The sequence below is a fragment of the Musca vetustissima genome, unplaced genomic scaffold (assembly GCF_032173495.1).
Source record: "Musca vetustissima isolate MV318-11 ecotype Yass unplaced genomic scaffold, APGP_CSIRO_Mvet_v1 utg444050, whole genome shotgun sequence".
NCBI lineage: Eukaryota > Metazoa > Arthropoda > Insecta > Diptera > Muscidae > Musca > Musca vetustissima.
The window spans coordinates 4,892-24,582 of NW_026878754.1; the positions used below are offsets into that span (position 1 = coordinate 4,892).

The 19,691-nt window shown below is 35.7% G+C and overlaps 1 protein-coding gene across 1 annotated transcript; it reads left to right on the plus strand.

Annotated features, from left to right (window-relative positions):
- Positions 1-687: 687 nt before the first annotated feature.
- On the plus strand, positions 688-14,565 carry LOC133323524 (transmembrane protein 41 homolog). The gene is made up of 2 exons (XM_061532443.1): positions 688-980; positions 14,388-14,565. The coding sequence occupies exons 1-2, from the start codon at positions 688-690 to the stop codon at positions 14,563-14,565; spliced, it is 471 nt and encodes a 156-aa protein (XP_061388427.1).
- The last annotated feature ends 5,126 nt before the right edge of the window (positions 14,566-19,691 follow it).

Genomic DNA, 19,691 nt, shown 5'->3' on the forward strand with positions numbered 1-19,691 from the left:
AAGAAATCACGCGAGAACAAAGCGAAGCAAAAAAAAGCAATAAAACGGAAAAATCAAACAATAACAACAAAATAAATGAAATTACAACTACTGAGCAAAAGTGTTATTGATTACAAGTCTTTTTTATACATTTTTTCTATTAAAAATCCCAACAATCTCTATTTGTTGTTGTTGCTGTGTGTGCGTGAAAAATCAAGAATCTTTGTACACGGAAGTTAGAATTATTGTTTTTATAAAAAAAATAAAGAAGAAGAAAAAAAAACAAAAGATAATAGCAAACTTCGTTTGTGTATACTGTGTTTGTCGGTGTGTGTGTGTGTTCCAGTGTGCAAAGTTAATTTTGTTGATTGTTAAAACAACAACAAACAAACAGCACCATACAAAATTTGTTCTAGCCCCCGTCAAGTAAACAATGGACTTTGAGAATACCCCATTATTGGCTGAATCTGGAGGAATAGGTAAATTTCTAAATAAATTAAATTCATTTTACAACAACAATAACAATCAACATTTCCCTATTTTCACTCTCTCTTTCATTTGTGAACACTCTCTCTTGCGCTCGCTCGCTGATTGTAATCTAACGAGGTGTCTCTTTGTGATGTGATGACATTGTTTTGTCACACAGAAGTGTCAGAAAAAGAACTCCCCCTCAACTGCAACTACAAATCTCAAGAAAAATCTTCATCAATGACACCTTCGGCCACAACTCGACTGGCAGTAGCTCCCCCAACCAAGGAACTGCTGCCTCAAAATGACCAGCAGCAGCAGGATGGCCACAATAATGAAAAAATTACAAATGCAACCACCACCTCGAGCAGCAGCAGTACAACAACGGCTCCCTCAACTGCAAGCCCCAAAAAGCCAATGTCGGCCGCTGAACGTTCCGCAACCAAAAAATCCCTTTTCATATTGGCTGGAATTTTTGTAACGTCATTGGCTGCAATGTTTTATGTCTACATGATATTCCCAGAATTGAATGAGTAAGTAAACCCGAATATCCAAAATATCCATTACAACAATCCACCATTACACCCAGAGACACACTTCTGAAATCCAACAAATGTTGAGATAGATATGTATATCCAGAGGTAATGTGTATACACAATGGTGTGAGGAAGCGAGAAGGAGGAGGATGGGGGGTAACAATCGAGCTATTTAGTGCTAAAACTTCTTTGTTTATTCTGTGTTGTTAAATAGGGCGGACACCAGAACAGAACATGTGTAATCGTGTCGAACGTCCCATACCGTCCCGTCACTTATTAAACAAAGATGGTGTTATTTTCTCTGTTAAACAAATACAATTTTTGTTCCATAATGGCCTGGCCATATGGGTTAATTGAAAAAAGTTTACACAAATATGTAAATATGCACACACATAACTAATATTTCCAACAGACCTATCTCCAACAGAGATAACTTCTAGAAGAAGATTGAACGGTGCCTTAGAAGACCCTTTTTCTATAAGGGATCTTCCAAAGCCTTTTAGAGAGAGTGGAGGTTTAAAAATATTTTTTGAAGGCCCATAGGCAGTCGCGGATTTTTCAAAACAATTTTTGGGGGCTCTCATACAGGCGGGGGTTTTTTTAAATATTTTCAGAGCTTCTTAGGAAGGTGTGGATTGTTTTAAAAATATTTTTTGAGGTTCATAGGCAACCGTGGATTTTTTTTTTTAAATATTTTTGGGACTTCTTAAAAGAAATAAAAAATATTTTTAGAATGTCTCTCAACAGGCGTGGATTTTTAAAAATATATTATGATCTTCTTATGCAAACGTGGGGCTTCTTAGGCAGCCATAATTTGTTTTAATATTTTTGGGACTTCATAGTCAGCCATATACCCTCCACCATATTATAGAGGGTATATTAGTTTTGTTTTTCCGTTTGCAACGCATCGAAATAATCATTTCCGACCCAAAACCGACCCTAAAGTATATATATTATTGATCAGATTAAAATACTATGACGATTTAAGCATGCCCGCCTGTCTGTTGTAATCACTCTAGCGTCTAAACGAATTGAGATAGATCGCCAAAATTTTGCATAGAGTCGTCTTTTGTCTGCAGGCAGGTCAAGTTCGATGATGGGCTACATCGGTCCACGTATAGGCATAGCTCCCGCCAAATTTTTCGGTATTTTGAAGTTGTTGAGCGCGTTTTTCAACTGAATTCGCTGAAAATTGGTACTTTGATTTCTTTTTGGGTAGCAAATCTCTTCACTAAAAATTATAAATATAGGTCCATTTTTTCGCGCAGTCCCCATATAAGGACACCCCCAATTTTGCGGTTTTTGGGGGTTATGATCGCATTTTTCGACCGAATTCCCTAAAATTGGGTACTTTGAGTTCTTATTTGGAGGCAATTCTCCCTAATAAAAATATAGAAATATAGGTCCATTTTTTCTGATAGCCCCAAATATTAAGGTACCCCAAAATTTTCGGTATTTTTGGGTTCTTGGTCTCGTTTTATAACTGAATTCCCTGGTACTTTAAGTTCGTTTTGGGTAGCAAATTTCTTCACTAAAAATTATAAATATAGGTACTCTTTTTCTGGTAGTCCCCAAAAAAATACCGAAAATTTGGGGGTACCCTTAATTTTCGGTATTTTGGGGGGTATTTTTCCACCGAATTGACTGTAATTTAGTACTTCGAGTTCTTATTGGGTAGCAAATCTCTTTACTAAAAATTATAAATATAGGTCCATTTTTCGGGTAGCCCCGATATAAGGGCACCCCCCAGTTTTCGGTATTTTTGGGTTCTTGGACCCGTTTTCAACCAAATTCTTTGTAAATTTGTTTTTTTGTAGTCGTATATGGTAACAAAACTCACTTCCAAAAATTATTAATATTCGCCCCCTTTTAGGAGTAGTCCCCATATAACCCCCTTCACCACAGGGTACAGGGTATTATGAGATAGACACATGGTTCCTTTTGAGAATATGCATAGAATCACTTTCTGAGTCGATTTATGCATGTCCGTCCGCCTGTAAATGTTAAATTGTAAACAAAGTACAGGTCGCATTTATGATCCCATTTGGATGAAATTTGGCACAAGTCACTTATTTGGCCCAAGGACGAACTCTATTGAAATTTGTGAAAATCGGTTCAGATTTAGATATAGCTCCCATATATATTTTCGTCCGATTTTATGTAAATGGTGCACTAAATCCCTATATATCCTTCGATTTGCACGAAATTTGGCATATGGTACTGAATTAGGTCTAGAATGATGTGTGCTAAGTTTCGTGAAATTAAGTCTAGAATGATGAATGATGATGAACCTGAAAATCGGTTCAGATTTTGATATAGCTCACATATACATTTTCGTCCCATTTAATGTAAATGTTGCACCAAAATTCCTATATATCTTTCTATTTCTACCAGATTTGGCATAGAGTACGGAATTGAGTCTAGAATGGGGTGTGTTTAGTTTCGATAATATCGATTCAGATTCTCCATTAAAAATTGCTTAAATTTGTATTTGGTATACATTATGGTTTACAACAATATTTGTTGGTGTAGGTATATGTATTGGTATGTTCACCATATTTTCATTTCAAGTAACTATCAGTATACCTATGGTGGAGGGTATCCAAAGTTCGGCCCGGCCGAACTTCACTCGGTTTTATATATTGTTGGGCTTCGGGAATTTTTATAAAATATTTCTGGAGGATTTCTAAGGCTTGGATTTCTAAAAATATTTTTAGGGGTTCTCTCAGAGAGGCTTGGATTTCTAAAAATATTTTCAGATGGTCTCTCAACAAGCGAAAAATTCACGTTTGTTTTTGAACACCCCATAGAAATTGTTTGGTTTCATAGCTTTGTTTTGATCCACATCTTTGATATTTCTATTCAAAATATAAACAAAGGTTTTCAACAATTCTTGAGATGAGTCACATCAAAAAATTGTCGTCATCAAATGAAAAAAAAAATTAATCCGCAACAGCATCATTAAAATTCATAAATTAGTGGTGGTGGTAAGGTCAATGACATAACACATGGAAATTACTTTCGAAATATGCTAAACACATTGAGACAGACGCACAATATTTTTTCTTTCTCTAATGACGAACTTTTGTTTTCGAAAATGAATTTGAAAAAAAAACAAGTTTCAGAAAGCCAGTAGTAATAAAAAAATTAACACTGTGTATACATTTGTACTAGTTTTTGCCAGAAAGCACACATGGTTACAAAGATTTGGAAATATTTTACAGCCAGACAATTTTGGAGAAACCAAAAATATTTTCGAATTTCATGTTTACCCTTTTCATAGCCTTTTAAACAATTCAAAATCCAATTAAATCGTTATGACCTTGAAAAAATAATAGAACATTGAAATCAGTGACTCGCTTTAAAATCTGACTCCATAAATATATTTTGCAATACAATTGCATTTATATTTATATATAGAATAGGTATATCTGTAGACTGTGCTTTTAGCAATCAGTCACTGCCTGGCTGGCTGATTGACTGACGTGTGAAAAATGTCAGTTAATGAGCGTAACCAAATCGGATGTTTAAACGTTGTTTCAACTGGATTGGTTGGATGGTTGGTTGGTTGGATGGTTGGTTACAAGCGAAACAAAAGTACCGATCGAAAAATACGATCACCACGTCATTTCATTTCGAAATAATAAAATAAATAAAAAAATAAATACAAACAAACGGATCACTGACATTATCCAGACATGAGAGAATTTTAACAAAAAAAAAAATGTTTAATTAAAAAGCTGTTGGTGAAAAAAAAATATATGTCATAACATGAGGAGTATTAAAAATTCTACATTTATTGTTCGGTAGCTGTATGATGCAACTTATATTATGGAAAATTTCCATTACATACATATTTAAAAAAATAGGTCATAGACAATGTATTAAAAATATGTTTTTTTTACTATCTCCTTTAACAGGGCCGACCATATGATACACAACTTCCATCAAAATCTAACTTTCTGTTGTTCTATATTCTGAGCTTGGACAATATTTCGCGATATTTACACCCTCTTGACCACCGACTAGAGGCCACTTACTTACTTACTTAGCTGGCTTGTGACAGAACTTTCGTTCCATAAGCCGAGCTTAGAAAAGATTTTCAGGCGCGTCGGTCTTTTGAGCAGTTTTTCCAATTTGAAAGACCATTTTCGGCGATGTTGTCTTCGACTTGATTTTTCCATCGTATTCGTGGCCTTCCCCTTCGGCGTGAACCATCAGCTGGTTCGTTTTTACATGCCTTCTGGGCTGGGGCATCTTGCAGCTCAATACGTCTAACAATGTCGATGTCTGAGAATAGCTGGTACAACTCATGGTTCAGATCGGCCCATAGATCTTTCGTAGAATGTTTCTCTCAAACACTCCAAGAGCTGCCTCATCTGCTTGCGTAAGTACCCATGCTTCAGATCCGTATAACAGCACGGGTTGTATCAGCGTCTTGTAGAGTGTGAGCTTGGTCTTCTCGCCGTTTACTGCCAGACCCACTTTGGCAGACTCCTTTTCAATTTGTTTAAAGGTGGCTGTTACCGCTCACAATGTTCGACCCATTATATCGATCGGCGTAGGCGAGTAACATGTGTTGTTTGGTGTACAGAGTGCCATTTCTGTTCAATTTTGCCAGCAGGATGTTAAAATGGTCCCCCGACAAACTGTCACCTTGTCTAAATCCTCGTTCGGTATTAAAGGGCTCCGAGAGGTCCTTTCCGACTTTAACTGCTGATCTTGTGCCTGTTAAAGTTATGCCAGGAATGCAAAACGCAGACATGGCTTTAAACACCTCTGAACGGATAGGGCTGTCGAATGCGGCTTTATAGTCGACGAATAGGTGGAATATGTCGATGTGTTTTTCGTGGGTATTTTCCAGGATTTGGCTCAGAATGAAAATCTGGTCAATGGTGGATTTGCCAGGTCTGAAGCCACTTTGTTATGGTACAATAATGTCATTGACCTTTGGTTTCAGTCGTTTACACAGTACGCTGGATAACACTTTATATGCGATGGGAAGGAGACTTATTACTCTGTAGTTGGCACATATCATCTTGTCTCCTTTTTTGGGCACGGGACAGAGGATGCTGAGGTTCCAATCATTAGGCATGCATTCTTTTAGCCAAATTGTACTAATCAGCTGGTGCATGCTCCTTACCAGCATCTGACCACCAGTCTTGAATAGTTCGGCTTGTAACCCATCGGCACCTGCTGCTCTATTATTCTTCAGCCGATTGATTGCTATTCTGACCTCATCATGGCTAGGTGGTATACACTCTATACCATCACCTCTTATTGGTTCTGGGGTATCTTCTTTACCACCACTATTTGATACCAGAAGTTAATCAAAATGCTCCTTCCAGATCCTCAGCACGCTGTCTGTATCTGTCACCAGATATCCTTCTTTATCTCTACATGAGGATGTGCCTGCACCAAAGCCTTCGGTTCGCAGATCGGGGTTGTCAACATTTGGGGGGTTTGGTTTTCTTTTTCTTTGCTTTATCATAGTAGGTGAACTCGCGGCACATATTAGCTCACTATTTCAACGGGTGATGAAAATAGCTCCCCAGGTGGCACTGCGGTTGAGGTCAGTGTCCACAATTGAGATGAAAGAGGGACCAAGATAAGTCTGGTCTTCGCCATGTTAAAGCCAAACAGAGCCGTTGCATGGTATCTATCATCCCCTACAATTTTTTTTACAAAATCCACCAATTTTTTTTAAATTGCCGATATTTTAGGGTGATTATTTAGATACTAAGAAACTCAACCCCACAAAAAATATTTTTAAAACCACTACTACTGGTTTTTATTGATACCTACTTCCAATTAAATATCTAGCCCCCCTTCCCCAATCAATAAGCTTAATTGAAATTTGAATTGTCAAATAAATTACCGATAATAAGAAGACGAAAAAACTTCAGAATTATTTATAAATTCTCCCCCATCCCGTCACTATCACAAAAACAAAAATTTCAATGTCAATTTAAATTGACTCAATTGAAAATTATTTACTAATAAAAAAATCAATAAAATATTTATAGACTACAGGCAAATGGACTTCTTTAAGTCAATCAAATTATAGGTGGCAGTTAGGAAGGAAATGTGATAAAAAAATGCTTCGATATCTTAGAATGGACATAGTGTTGACTGATAAGAAAATAAAATATTTTTTAAATAGATATAATTTTCTACTTTTTAAGGTTCGGAATTTGGAGAAAATAGAGAATTTGGAGAGTAATTTATTATATAAACAGTTTTTTTTTATAATATTAAAAAAAATATTTCAATTAATGTAAATAATACCAAAAATACCATAATCTTTCCCCACATTTATTAATACTGGGTCAATTTTAAAAAAAAACCTATTTCCGCACATGTTATTATTTACCCAAAAAGTCACTTGAAATCTAAGACATTGGGAAATTATTTCAACGAGCATGAAACCCCAAACACACACAAGAAATCTCACTTATTTCCCGCTCTCTATCCCCACACCTTTAGTTATATTTGCAGTCCAATCTGCTGCTAACCCAAATAAATGAAATAAAGAAGAAAAAATCTTGGCCAATTGCAATCAAGTGCAAAAAAATTACAAAATCAACAAAGACTCACAATATTCCCTTCCCCTTCCCCAGACCCGGGTATCTCTCCACGATCGCTTGGCCACAACATCATCAGCTGTTTCAAGATAGACGACTCTCTCGGTCTCTGTTTAGATATTTTCGCGTCGCATTTCGAACGACTAAGACTGGGGCCTGCCCGCCGCCTGATCATACGATATGTGTGTTGTTGTTGTTGCCGCTGTTTTTATCAAGTTCAATGTGATTTGAAAAAAAAAAAATGTAAATAGAAAAAACATTTTCACACACCATCAAAAACAAAAAAAGAAGAAGGAATTTTTGTGTGAGTGTGCAAAAAAAGATTTTGAATTTTTTCTGCAGTTACCAACAAAGAATACATACAGTCGGGGCAGAATATGGGGAAAATTACCGTCCAAACAAATTAAAGAAATACACTCGTGCCGAGATATCCTCTACAAATATGTATTAAAAATCCACAAAATATTATATTAAATATCCAACCTTGCCTTTAGACCATCTAAAAATATTTTAAAAAAATCCAGAGCCTCTAAAAATATTTTTTAAAAAATCTAGAGCCTCTAAAAATATTTTTTAAAAAATCCAGAGCCTCTAAAAATATCTTTTAAAAAATCCAGATCCTATGAAATAATTTTTAAAAAATCCAGAGCCTCTAAACATATTTTTAAAAAATCCAGAGTCTCTAAAAATATTTTTTAAAAAATCCAGAGCCTCTAAAAATATTTTTTAAAAAATCCAGAGCCTCTAAAACTGGCGTAAGTAAATCAGATGATCACGCCCTGTATTATAGCTGCCATGAAACGAGACATGAATTTGGCTGCGGATTTATGGTTAACGGGAGAATAAAAGACCTCGTCTCCAGATTCACTCCAGTAGATGAGCGAATTGCTATAATCCGTATAAAAGCGAAGTTCGAAGTTCTTCTACATCAGTCTCATTTGCGCCCATGCTCTGACCGAAGATAAAGATGAACAGACCAAAGACATATTTTACGAGCGCCTAGAAACAGCATACGATCGTTGCCCGGACCATGACATTAAAATTCTGCTAGAAGATTTTAATGCAAAAATCGAAAGGGAAAATATCTTTGGCCCCACCGTCGGAAAATTCAGTCTCCATGAAGAAACATCAGACGACGGCATGAGGTTGAATGACTTCGCGGCAGCAAAAAACATAGTAGTTAGCAGCACCAAATTCAAGCATCTCGATATACACAAGGCCACTTGGATTTCTCCCGATCGAACAAGGAGAAATCAAATCGATCATGTTGTGATAGACGGAAGGTATTTATCCAGTGTTTTAGACATCCGATCGATCCGGGGAGCGAATATCGATTCGGATCATTATCTTATGGCAGCCAAGGTACTCGGCACTCGGACGTCAAATTTCCGTGTTACATTGGATCGCACCTTTGCGAAATTTGACGTCGAAAGTCTGCAAACACAGCAGATAGCAGAAGACTACTCCGCTCAACTTTTTTTTCCAATTAACTCCTCTCCTCCTTGGCTCACGTTCTATTTGGTATTAGAATGTGGAGAGACATGTCTCCTACGCTCAACTTACCCAAATGTTTGACGAAAGCACCCCTTGTCCCGATAATAATATAGAAGCACAATGGCATGGTACGATCAGGAGTGTCGTAATGCTACTGATATGAAAAACGCAGCGTATAGGGCAACCCTGCGGACAGTAGCAACACGTAATGCGATGGAGAACTATTGGGAGAAAAGGAGAGAGGAGAAACGTATTTTCAGAAAAAAGAAAGAGCAAGAGAAACGTGGGCGTGAGCAAATCGCGATGTACAGGAGTCAGAATGAAGTCCGAAAATTCTACAAACGGGTAAAACACCAAACCGAAGGCTTTGGGGCAGTCACATCCTCCTTTAGAGATAAAGAAGGAAACTTGGTGACAGATACAGACAGCGTGCTGAGGATCTGGAAGGAGCATTTTGAAAAACTTCTGGTATCAAATAGTAGCAGTGAAGTGGATACCCCAGAAATGTATACCATCTAGCCAAGATGAAGTCAGAATAGCAATCAATCGGCTGAAGAATAATACAGCAGCAGGTGCCGATGGCTTACAAGCCGAACTATTCAAGACTGGTGGTCATATGCTGATAAGGAGCGTGCCCCAGCTGATTACAATCTGCCTACAAGAATGCATGCCCAATGATTGGAACCTCAGCATCCTGTGTCCCGTGTACAAAAAAAGACAAGACGATATGTGCTACTATAGGGGAATAAGTCTCCTTCCCATCGCATATAAAGTGCTATCCAGCGTACTGTGTGAAAGACTGAAGCCAATGGTCAATGACATTATTGAACCATACCAATGTGGCTCAGACTTGGCAAATCCACAATCCACCAGATTTTCAATCTGCGCCAAATTCTGGAAAAAAACCCACGAAAAACACATGAGATGTTGTGAGAATGGATGAAGATGCCCCAGCCCAGAAGGCATATAAAAGCGAACCAGCTGATTGTTCACACAGAAGGGGAAGGCCAAGAATACGTTGGAAGGATCATGTCGAAGACAACATCGCCGAAAATGATCTTTCAAATTGGAAAAACTGCGCAAAAGTCCGACGCGCCTGGAAATCTTTTCTAAGCTCGGCTTATGGAACGAAAGTTCTGTCACAAGCCAGCTAAGTAAATAAGTAGAGCCTCTAAAAATAGTTATTAAAAAATCCATAGCCTCTAAAAATATTTTTAAAAAATCGAGAGTCTCTAAAAAAATTTTTATAAAAATCCAGAGCCTCTAAAATATTTAAAAAAACACGCTCAGAAAAAAATATTTAAAATTTCCCCTCCCAAAATTCCATTTATCCCGAACCAACTGTACGGAACATTGTACCACCGCAATTAGGCGAAAGAAGAATCACATCAGGCGCAGAAAATATTCAACTGAACAAATGTCATATTTTCAGTGTTTTCTGTTCAAACATCTGTTTGAATATATGTATATTCCTCTTGAATTGATTGGCATTTTATTTGTGCTGGGGGGAAAACGAATAAAGGTAAAGGGATATTGCCACAGCAGAAGAAGAAAACATCAAAACGGCATACGTGTGACATGCAATAACCAACTAAAAATGCAATTTCATTTTTTAATGACATGAAATATTATTAATTTCGAAATCAAAATCGTGTAACGGAAAATATTGCAAAATTTCAATGTTATTAATTGTGTTTACACGTTGGTTAAATACAAAATTCATGTTTGCTTGTTCTTCTTCTTCATATGTATTTCGAAATCATGAGGGCAAGAATTTGTGTTTAAGAAATTTTGAAAATGTTGTTCAAGGGCAAATCAACAACTAATGATCATTTTGTGGTTCTGATAAAAGGGGGACATTTTTCAAGATATCCTTTAAATATTTTTAAAGAATCTATGAACCTCTAAAAATATTGTTTATAAAATACACGCCTTTATCCAGATCTACCTTTGCAAAATATGTAGTGTAAAGATGATTCTCGATGACAGTGTATGTCTGTGGTTATTATATAATCATATAATAAATACTTAAATTAATTAATACTTTTCTTTACTTTGTCACGGGAAAGTTTTTTTTTAACGCCTCTTATTTCCCTCCCACTACACACCCATCCGGCGAAAATGGTTCAAGTTCAATTGTCAATATGGCGTGGAGAGTTGTTTTTTATGTCAATTGTCTTTGTTTTTCTTGTTTTTTACGTTATTATTGTCCCGATAATTTGTAAATTGTCATAAGTAATGTTGTGGGTCGGGACAGGGAGAAGAACAATGGGGGGAAATAAGTATTAAATTATCAAGAAAATAGCTCTACAAAATATATACATTTAATTTTCATTTTGTAGATAGTTGAGTGTGGCGTGATGTACATACGTCTCTTCTTTCTTTCTTTTGTTGGCTTGTGAAAGATAAGATCTTGACAAATTAAAAATGTGTGTAATTACAAGGGGGGACACTACTAGATTAAATAAAAAAATTAAATTTCTTTTCAATTCAAAACAAATTTTAATAATTAATATTTTTTTAAGATATTTCCTAGTTAAAATTAATTAATAACTATAAAGTAATTATTTTATTTCTTATATTCTTATATTTCATTCTTATATTTCTTTGTCACGACCCAACCTATTACATCTCCTTGGTTGGACCATTGGCATACATACTTAGTTAATGTACTAAATTTTTTTAATAATAAAAAAAATACACTCGCTTTTATTTCAAACGAGCATTTCCTAATCGCGTGAACATTATAACAACTACTTTTGTTGTAACAAAAGCCAAACACAATTATCAATTAAATCTGTTATTTCGTTTTAATGAACAAATGAATATAACACAGACTCGAGTGACAGACAGGCAGCAATGTCAGCAGCAGCAGTACAGAGGTCTTGTTACACTTTTATGCGGGCGGCGAGAGTAAAGATTCACTCTCAGCAAATTGTGAGATTACAGAGTAAATGTTGAGGCCTTGATCATTATTGCTATTATTTAAAGGATTTACATAATTTCTAAATCAATAAGGAAATTGTTTGCTGTTTTATTTTACGAGAACAATAATTCCCATATTAACGGAAAATAATCCTCTCCTCATTTTCTATCTATCTCACATGTGACATAAGATGGTAAAGGCAATAATGACAGTCTTCATAATGTCAAGTTGTTTTCTCTGTGTCTAGTGTGCGCACCTTTTATCACTGACATACAATCACAGTACAGAGTTCAAGTTACACCATGAAGCCTTGACCATCATTACGATTATTTAATGATTAAATTCGATTAAATTTGAATCGATTTTATTTGTGGATTAATGAGAAAATTTTTGGATTTTCAATTAAAATTAAAAAAAAATACGTCTCTCTATGAGCAGCACAAATTAAATTTAAAATATCCCCGTCTGTCTATGAACACCAAAAATATTTATAAAAATTCGCACCTGTCTAAGAGCCGAAAAAATATATCAAAAATCCACTCCTCTTATGAACCTTCCAAATTAATTTTAAAGAATCCGAAAATTAATTATAAAAAATTCACGCCTCTTTATGATGTCTCCATAATTACTTACTTAGCTGGCTTGTGACAGAACTTTCGTTCCATAAGCCGAGCTTAGAAAATATTTCAAGGTGCGTCGGTCTTTTGCGCAGTTTTGTCCAATTTGAAAGACCATTTTCGGCAATATTGTCTTCGACTTGATTTTCCTTCTGCATGAAGCATCAGCTGGTTCACTTTTATATGCCTTCTGGGCTGGGACATCTTCAGCCATTCTCACACATGACCTAGCCACGTAGTCGCTGTAGCTCAATATGTATAACAATGTCAATGTCCGAGAATAGCTGGTACAACTCATGGTTCATTCGACGGCGATATTCACCGTCAAAGCAGATCGGCCATAGATCTTTCGGAGAATTTTTCTCTCAAACACTCCAAGAGCTGCCTCATCTGCTTGCGTAAGTACATATGCTTCAGATTCATATAACAGCACGGGTAGTATAAGCGTCTTGAAGAGTGTGAGTTTGGTCTGGCGGGAGGTGCTCTTGCTTTTGATTTGTTTGCTCAGACCATAGTAGCATCGGTTGGCCATCACTGGTCTTCTCCGAATTTCAAAACTTATGCCATTCGTTTTATTTATGGCGTTACCAAGTTATATAAAATCTTTAACTACCTTGAAGCTGTAGTTATCAAGTTCCACAGTTGGTCCGAGTCTACTGGAAGTCTTGCGCGTTGATACCATCAGCTTGGTCTTCTCGCCGTTTACTGCCAGACCCACTTTGGCAGACTCTTCAATTTGTTCAAAGGTGGCTTGTTTGCAGGACTGCCAAATGCAGACATGGCTTTATATACCTCTGAACGGATAGGGCTGTCGAATACGGCTTTATAGTCGACGAATAGATGGAATGTGTCGATGTGTTTTTCGTGGGGTTTTTTCCAGGATTTGGCGCCGAGTGGAAATCTGGTCAATGGTGGATTTGCCAGGTCTGAAGCCGCTTTGGTATGGTCCAATAATGTCATTGACCATTGGCTTCAGTCGTTCACACAGCACGCTGGATAGCACTTTATATTCCTCTATAGTTGGCACATATCGTCTTGTCTCCTTTTTTGTGCACGGGACACAGGATGCCGAGGTTCCATTCTTCTAGCTAAATTATACTAATCAGCTGGTGCATGCATACCATTCTATGATCATTCAAATTTTTGTTTAAAAAAATCGGCTACGGTCTATGAGCCTCAAAAAATATCTAAACAAATCAAAGCTCGTCTATCATCCCCCCCAATTTTTCTAATTCACTACGGTCTATAAAGAAAAAAACACTCTCCTCAATGTCAATATACATCAAATGACATGAGAATGACAAGAGTGTAATCCTTTCTCATGTCATGTTGTCGTCTTTTGTCAATGGGCACATAATGACTATTATTTATTTAAACGCATTAATTAGTGAATCAAAACAAATCAATTGAAAATTATGGAGCAAACAATTAACTACATTTTAATTCCGTAAATAATATTAAATTAATAATTAAATTTGATATATTTTTTTTTATTTCCATTAACGGAAATAAAATCCTCTCTCTCCTTAATTTCACACCTATATCACTCGACATGACATGTTGAGAAAGGCTGTGCCGCTGTCATTCTCATGTCATGCCGTCGTCGTAACTTTTCTCTGTATTAGTTGTTTGCGCGCCATTTTCGACGTGTAAACAAATCTTATTAACACATTAATTAATCATGTTAATTATTTTCATGTAGATATTTTGTGTTTTTTAATATAATTGCTTTTGTTGTTGTAATTGTTTTCTAATTATTGTCTTCTTGTTCCTTTCATTGCAGGTCTGAAAAACAACACATGAAAATACCACGTGATATTCAAGATGCCAAAATGTTGGCCAAAGTCTTAGATCGCTACAAGGACATGTACTATTTTGAAGTGATGTTCGGTGTCGTTGTCGCCTATATATTGTATCCTTTTCAAAACAATCTACGAAAAAAAAACAAAACCTGCAAATAGTATTTAATTAATGAAGATCATTAAGAACGTATTTCAAATGTCGTAGGACAGAATGGAATATTAAGAATCCAAATGGAAACTTAAATTAACTGCTGGGCTATTGCTAATTGTATACGGTACCAAAACAAGCTATTATTATGGCATTCAAGGGAAAAAATTGATTTTTTAAATAAATGATCGGATGTTTGCTTCATAATAAAGAGGAAAGCAACATGGCCTCTAAGAAAAAGTTCGCTCGACGACTGTCTATGAGTCTCCAAAATTTTTTTTAAGAATTCCTCGCCTGTTTATAAGCCTCCGAAAATATATTTTTAAAAATCCTTGTCGTCTATGAGCCTCGAAAAACACACTTGCCGTTAGACCCTCCCAAAATATTAGACCTTGGGAAAAAATATATATTTTAAAATCCATTTCAATAATTTTTACGCTTTTCTCTGGTCCCCTTAAGTTTAGTTTATCGTGGGTGAACTGTATCCCTGGATAATTTATTTAAAACGAGATCCAATTTTTATATTAATTTTATTCTATTTACCATTCTGAATAATTTATTGTATACTTCAGTTCAAAATATTTACAAATTTACAAAAAAAAAAAAAAAAAAAAAATACATAGTCAATAGTTGTTTACAAAAGAACAATTCCTTAATTGTAAATTCTAGAGCGGCACATACCAATTTGTTTGCCAAAAACAAAAGCCAACAACAACTATTCATTACAATAATAAAAACAGATGTCACATCGGCCAAACACCTTTGATCATAACCTTGAATATTTTTACAACAAGTTCATAACATAACAACGATATCCCAGATAAGGTAGTAATTTTTTTCTAACTATGAAAACACACACACCCCACCCACTCATAAACAGTGGTTGACTACCATATCAGTTGATACCTATTTATTTATTCATTTATTATCGTTCCCATTCACTTGACTCGGGGGCCAATTAAATCAATAAGCAATTATAGCCAATCCATCTATCTAATCCGTTTTTTGTTTATCTCTCTTTTCTTTCGTAAGTCTTTAGAATAATTTCTTCTTCTTTTTGTATTTTCTGTTTGTTTTCTTTTATTAGTTTTTTTTTATTTAAAAATGGTTTTAAAGTCGTTGTTGTGTTTTGGCATATTAAATTAACCTTGATCTCTTTTTTATTTATGGAGTGTGTGGGTGCGCGTATGGCTATTATTTTATTCGTGCCTAACTTTGCAGTAGTAAGTAATTCAATTACGTTTGCCAAACACACGTTAAATGACTGACGTCAATTACAGGTTATTATTGTTGTTGTTGGAGCCACCGTAGAAACTTAATACTCTCGATACAAATGGGAGAAAGAATGAAGTGGGGGTGGTGGTGTTGCTATTATTTGCATTGTTATTATCTTCACCCACAATATAGTTGGGTGCCATTCTCTCCCTCTCTCTCTATCTGTCTATCGACCACTCTCACTCATTTGATTGTTTGTTTACCGTTTTACTGTTAAAGGTGTTTCATAATGACACTGCCGTTGATTGTTCTTGTGTATTACACGCACAATTAAAGCGGCAAGGCTTTTGTCGGCTTTGAATTTGAATGATTTGCGGTAAATATGTGGTTTATGTTGAATTTATTTATTTATTCGTCGTTTTTTGGAAATAACAGTTATTAATTTGGATTGTTTATAGTAGCAGGACTTATTATTGTTATATCTATATTTGGTTAAATTTCGATAACATATATTAATATTTCACTTAAATAAAAAGACTCAGCGGTGTCAATTCAGATCATTTGGTGTATATAAGGACCTGTAGTATCTCAATACAGACCAAATGGTCCTTATAATAAAGACCGGTGGTCTCTTTAGACATACCAATTGGTATCTAGACAGGTCAAATTGGTCGATTGGTCTATATAAAAACCTATAGCCTATCTACACAGACCAATTGGTCTGAATAAATTTCTTTGGTCTATATAACGATCAATGGTCTATATACCGACCAATTTGTGTATATAACTACCCTTGGTCTAAATAAAGACCTCTTTGTTTATTTGTCTTTATAAATGTGTATCCAAAGACGAAATGATGACGCCTCTCTGTCTCGCATATTTCTTTCAGTCAAGCGTAATATTTGCATTCTATTTTTATAAGAATGCAGCAACATTTTTATCAAATGTCTTTTGTTTTCCGTCTAATTGCAGACAGACATCAGCCATATACATATTTACGTACATAACACGATCACCTGATTCCAACGCAAAAAAACTTGTTTCCATTGTGTTTATTTCATATGTTTCCCCCGCATCTTTACCGGCATCTAATGGATGATTCACTCAAAATCAATTAGTTTGTTAAATGCATTTTATTTATTTAATCTGATGTATTGACAGATCATTTATGGTTTATTCGGAGTGGAAGGAGATTATTCAGTAGGTTTTTTCTTAGTCAATTAATTTGCCGCCAAATTTTTTTGGATAGCTTATTTCTAAAAGATCGACATTTTGTACACAAGTTTGTTTTGACTGCAGTCGGGAGAATCCGCAAGTTTCAACAAATATAAGAGTGAGATTAAGCGTGCCAAGAAAAAGTCTTCGATTCATTTCTTTGAGTCGATAGAAGGAGTCAACGACGCTGCTAGGTTTCAAAAATTACTATCCAAGGATCCGAAATCATCGGGAGTATCAAGAAACTCTGGTTCTGAGACTCTTAACCTCCTAGCAGAAACCCATTTCCCAGGTTGCATAGATGTGGATACCATCACACCATGTGATGACACTCAACCTCTTGCGACTATAGATTTGGATAACATTGGCTAGGTGGTTAGCAGAAATAAGATACGCTGAGCAAGCAACAACTCCAAACCATATAAACCACCAGGACCAGCTGGTATCAAACCGACGATGCTTCAATTTACCTCGCCAAGTATATATCTGATCCTTGGGAAGATCTATACGGCGTGTTTGACTCTCTCGTGCGTTCCGGGTCTTAGAATGAGGTAAAGGTTAATTACATTCCCAAAGCGGGTAAATCAAGTCACTCTGCACCAAAGGACTATAGACCCATTAGCCTATCATCCTTTCTCCTGAAGACCCTCGAAAGGTTGATCGACCCGGAGATTATGAGTCGTGTAGACACCACCTTTCTTAAACATTTCGCAGCACGCATATGTAAAAGGCAAGTCTGTGGAATCTGCACTGCATAAGGTGGTAAGTTATATTGAGGAATGTGGAAAAAATCGAACTTTACGTTGGCCGCCTTTCGAGATTTAGAAGGTGCTTTCAACCACGTTAAACTTGGGTCCGTAAACCACTCACTTAAAAAAGTTAGCATTCCTGAAAACCTTTTTTGTTGGATAGATAAAATGCTAAATAGCAGAATCAACAATATACTGATGGAACTGGACGGGAAATGTATCAAAGTGGTAGCCTATGCGGACGACGTGGCGATATTGATTTCCGGAAAATTTCCGTCCGTCAATCTCGGAGCTTATGCAAAGAGCCTTATCGACACTGTTACGCTGGGCAAAGGTTAACGGCCTTGGAGTAAATCCAACAAAGACGGAACTGGTAATATTCACTATGAAACGTAAGCTCGGCGTATTTGCTCCACCAACACTGGTTGGAGTGCAGCTTAATCTGTCGCCCGAAAAGTCGAACTGCCCTGCTGGGCATTAGGTGGCATTAATTCACCCCCTTCTTTTAAACCTAACCTTATGTTGGGTGTTTTTTAATTCTTTTTTTCATTCCACACATATAAAATGCCTTAAAACAATCTAAACATTTAAACGGACTCATAAGGAAATTAATACTAAAAAATTAATTTCGCAATGCCAACAAGACAATTTATATTCCAAAAGAATGCATCAGAAAAAAAAAACACGAAACAAACAAAAGAATATTGCAAAATTTCCCATAGTATAGATCTTACGTCTATACACTATATATGTGTTTATATATATTTCCAATTAAAGCTGTGTCACGAACAATTCTATAAGCAATAGCTCTTAGTAACGAGAATGCAATCAGCTTGCTAAGCAAGCAACCAGTCGGTCAGTCGATCATGAATACTAAGAAAAAAATAACAAATTATTAATATTTTCTTGCAAATGCAATTAATATTTATATTCAGGGGGTTTACACAGTAACGATATGACTGTTTTTGCATCGAAGCACACACATGATGATTATTTTTTATATTTATTTAAAACGGATATGAGATACGTTATGATGGGGTTTCAATATTATTAACTACTAATTTTAGTTATTTATCTTTTTTTAATTTATGTTATTATAATTATGTATTTTATAGCATTAATTCCTAACAATAAGTTCCGTATAATCATCTAGGAAGTTTACCTGATGCCTATCAACAATTTGACCTTTTTATTGGCTAGAGGTGTAGAGTGCTAGATGTTATGGTGGGAATCTTTCCAATATATACAAACATAGATTGAATTATTTTTTTTTAATCTTATCAATAGAAATATTAAACAGTAGTATTCTAAATGAAATTGCACAAACAAATTGTTTTTGTATTTTATGACCGACTTGCAATAGTTCACATTTGTAGTTGACGACGGTGTGTTGATGGTTATTGCCCCGTCGAAAATAAATTGGATTTTAATTTGATAGTCTAGACAGAGTAAATAACACTATGCAACTAAATGAAACTCATAGCATAGGGAATGGCGGATTATTTTTGGGTACGAAATACCTTGGCGAGTGTAAAAAGAACCTCATAAGGCCAAATTCGTCATAGAGTTTAAGTTATTTGATTTCTTGCTGGCGATCCGGCATGAACATAAATCTACTATGTTGTTTCCTGCTACAACAATTTATTTGTGTCATGTCAGTCTTATGAGTCAAATCGAAGGAGAGATTTTTTGGGAATACTTCGTTCTTTAAACTACATTTCTTGATTGACCTTTTTGTACTTCTCTCTTGAACTTTATTCAAATTACGATAATATGAATTTTTTATACCCTCCTACGGCCAAAATGTGTCCCATAGAAATCCGTTTCAGACAATCTGGAGTCGATTTACAAATGTCCGTCTGTCTGGCCTGATGATGCGCCCGATAACTCTGGAAGGGAGTAACCAATTTCATCCCAACTTTGCTCATCGTAATATTTCTTCCAAATTTTGTACAATA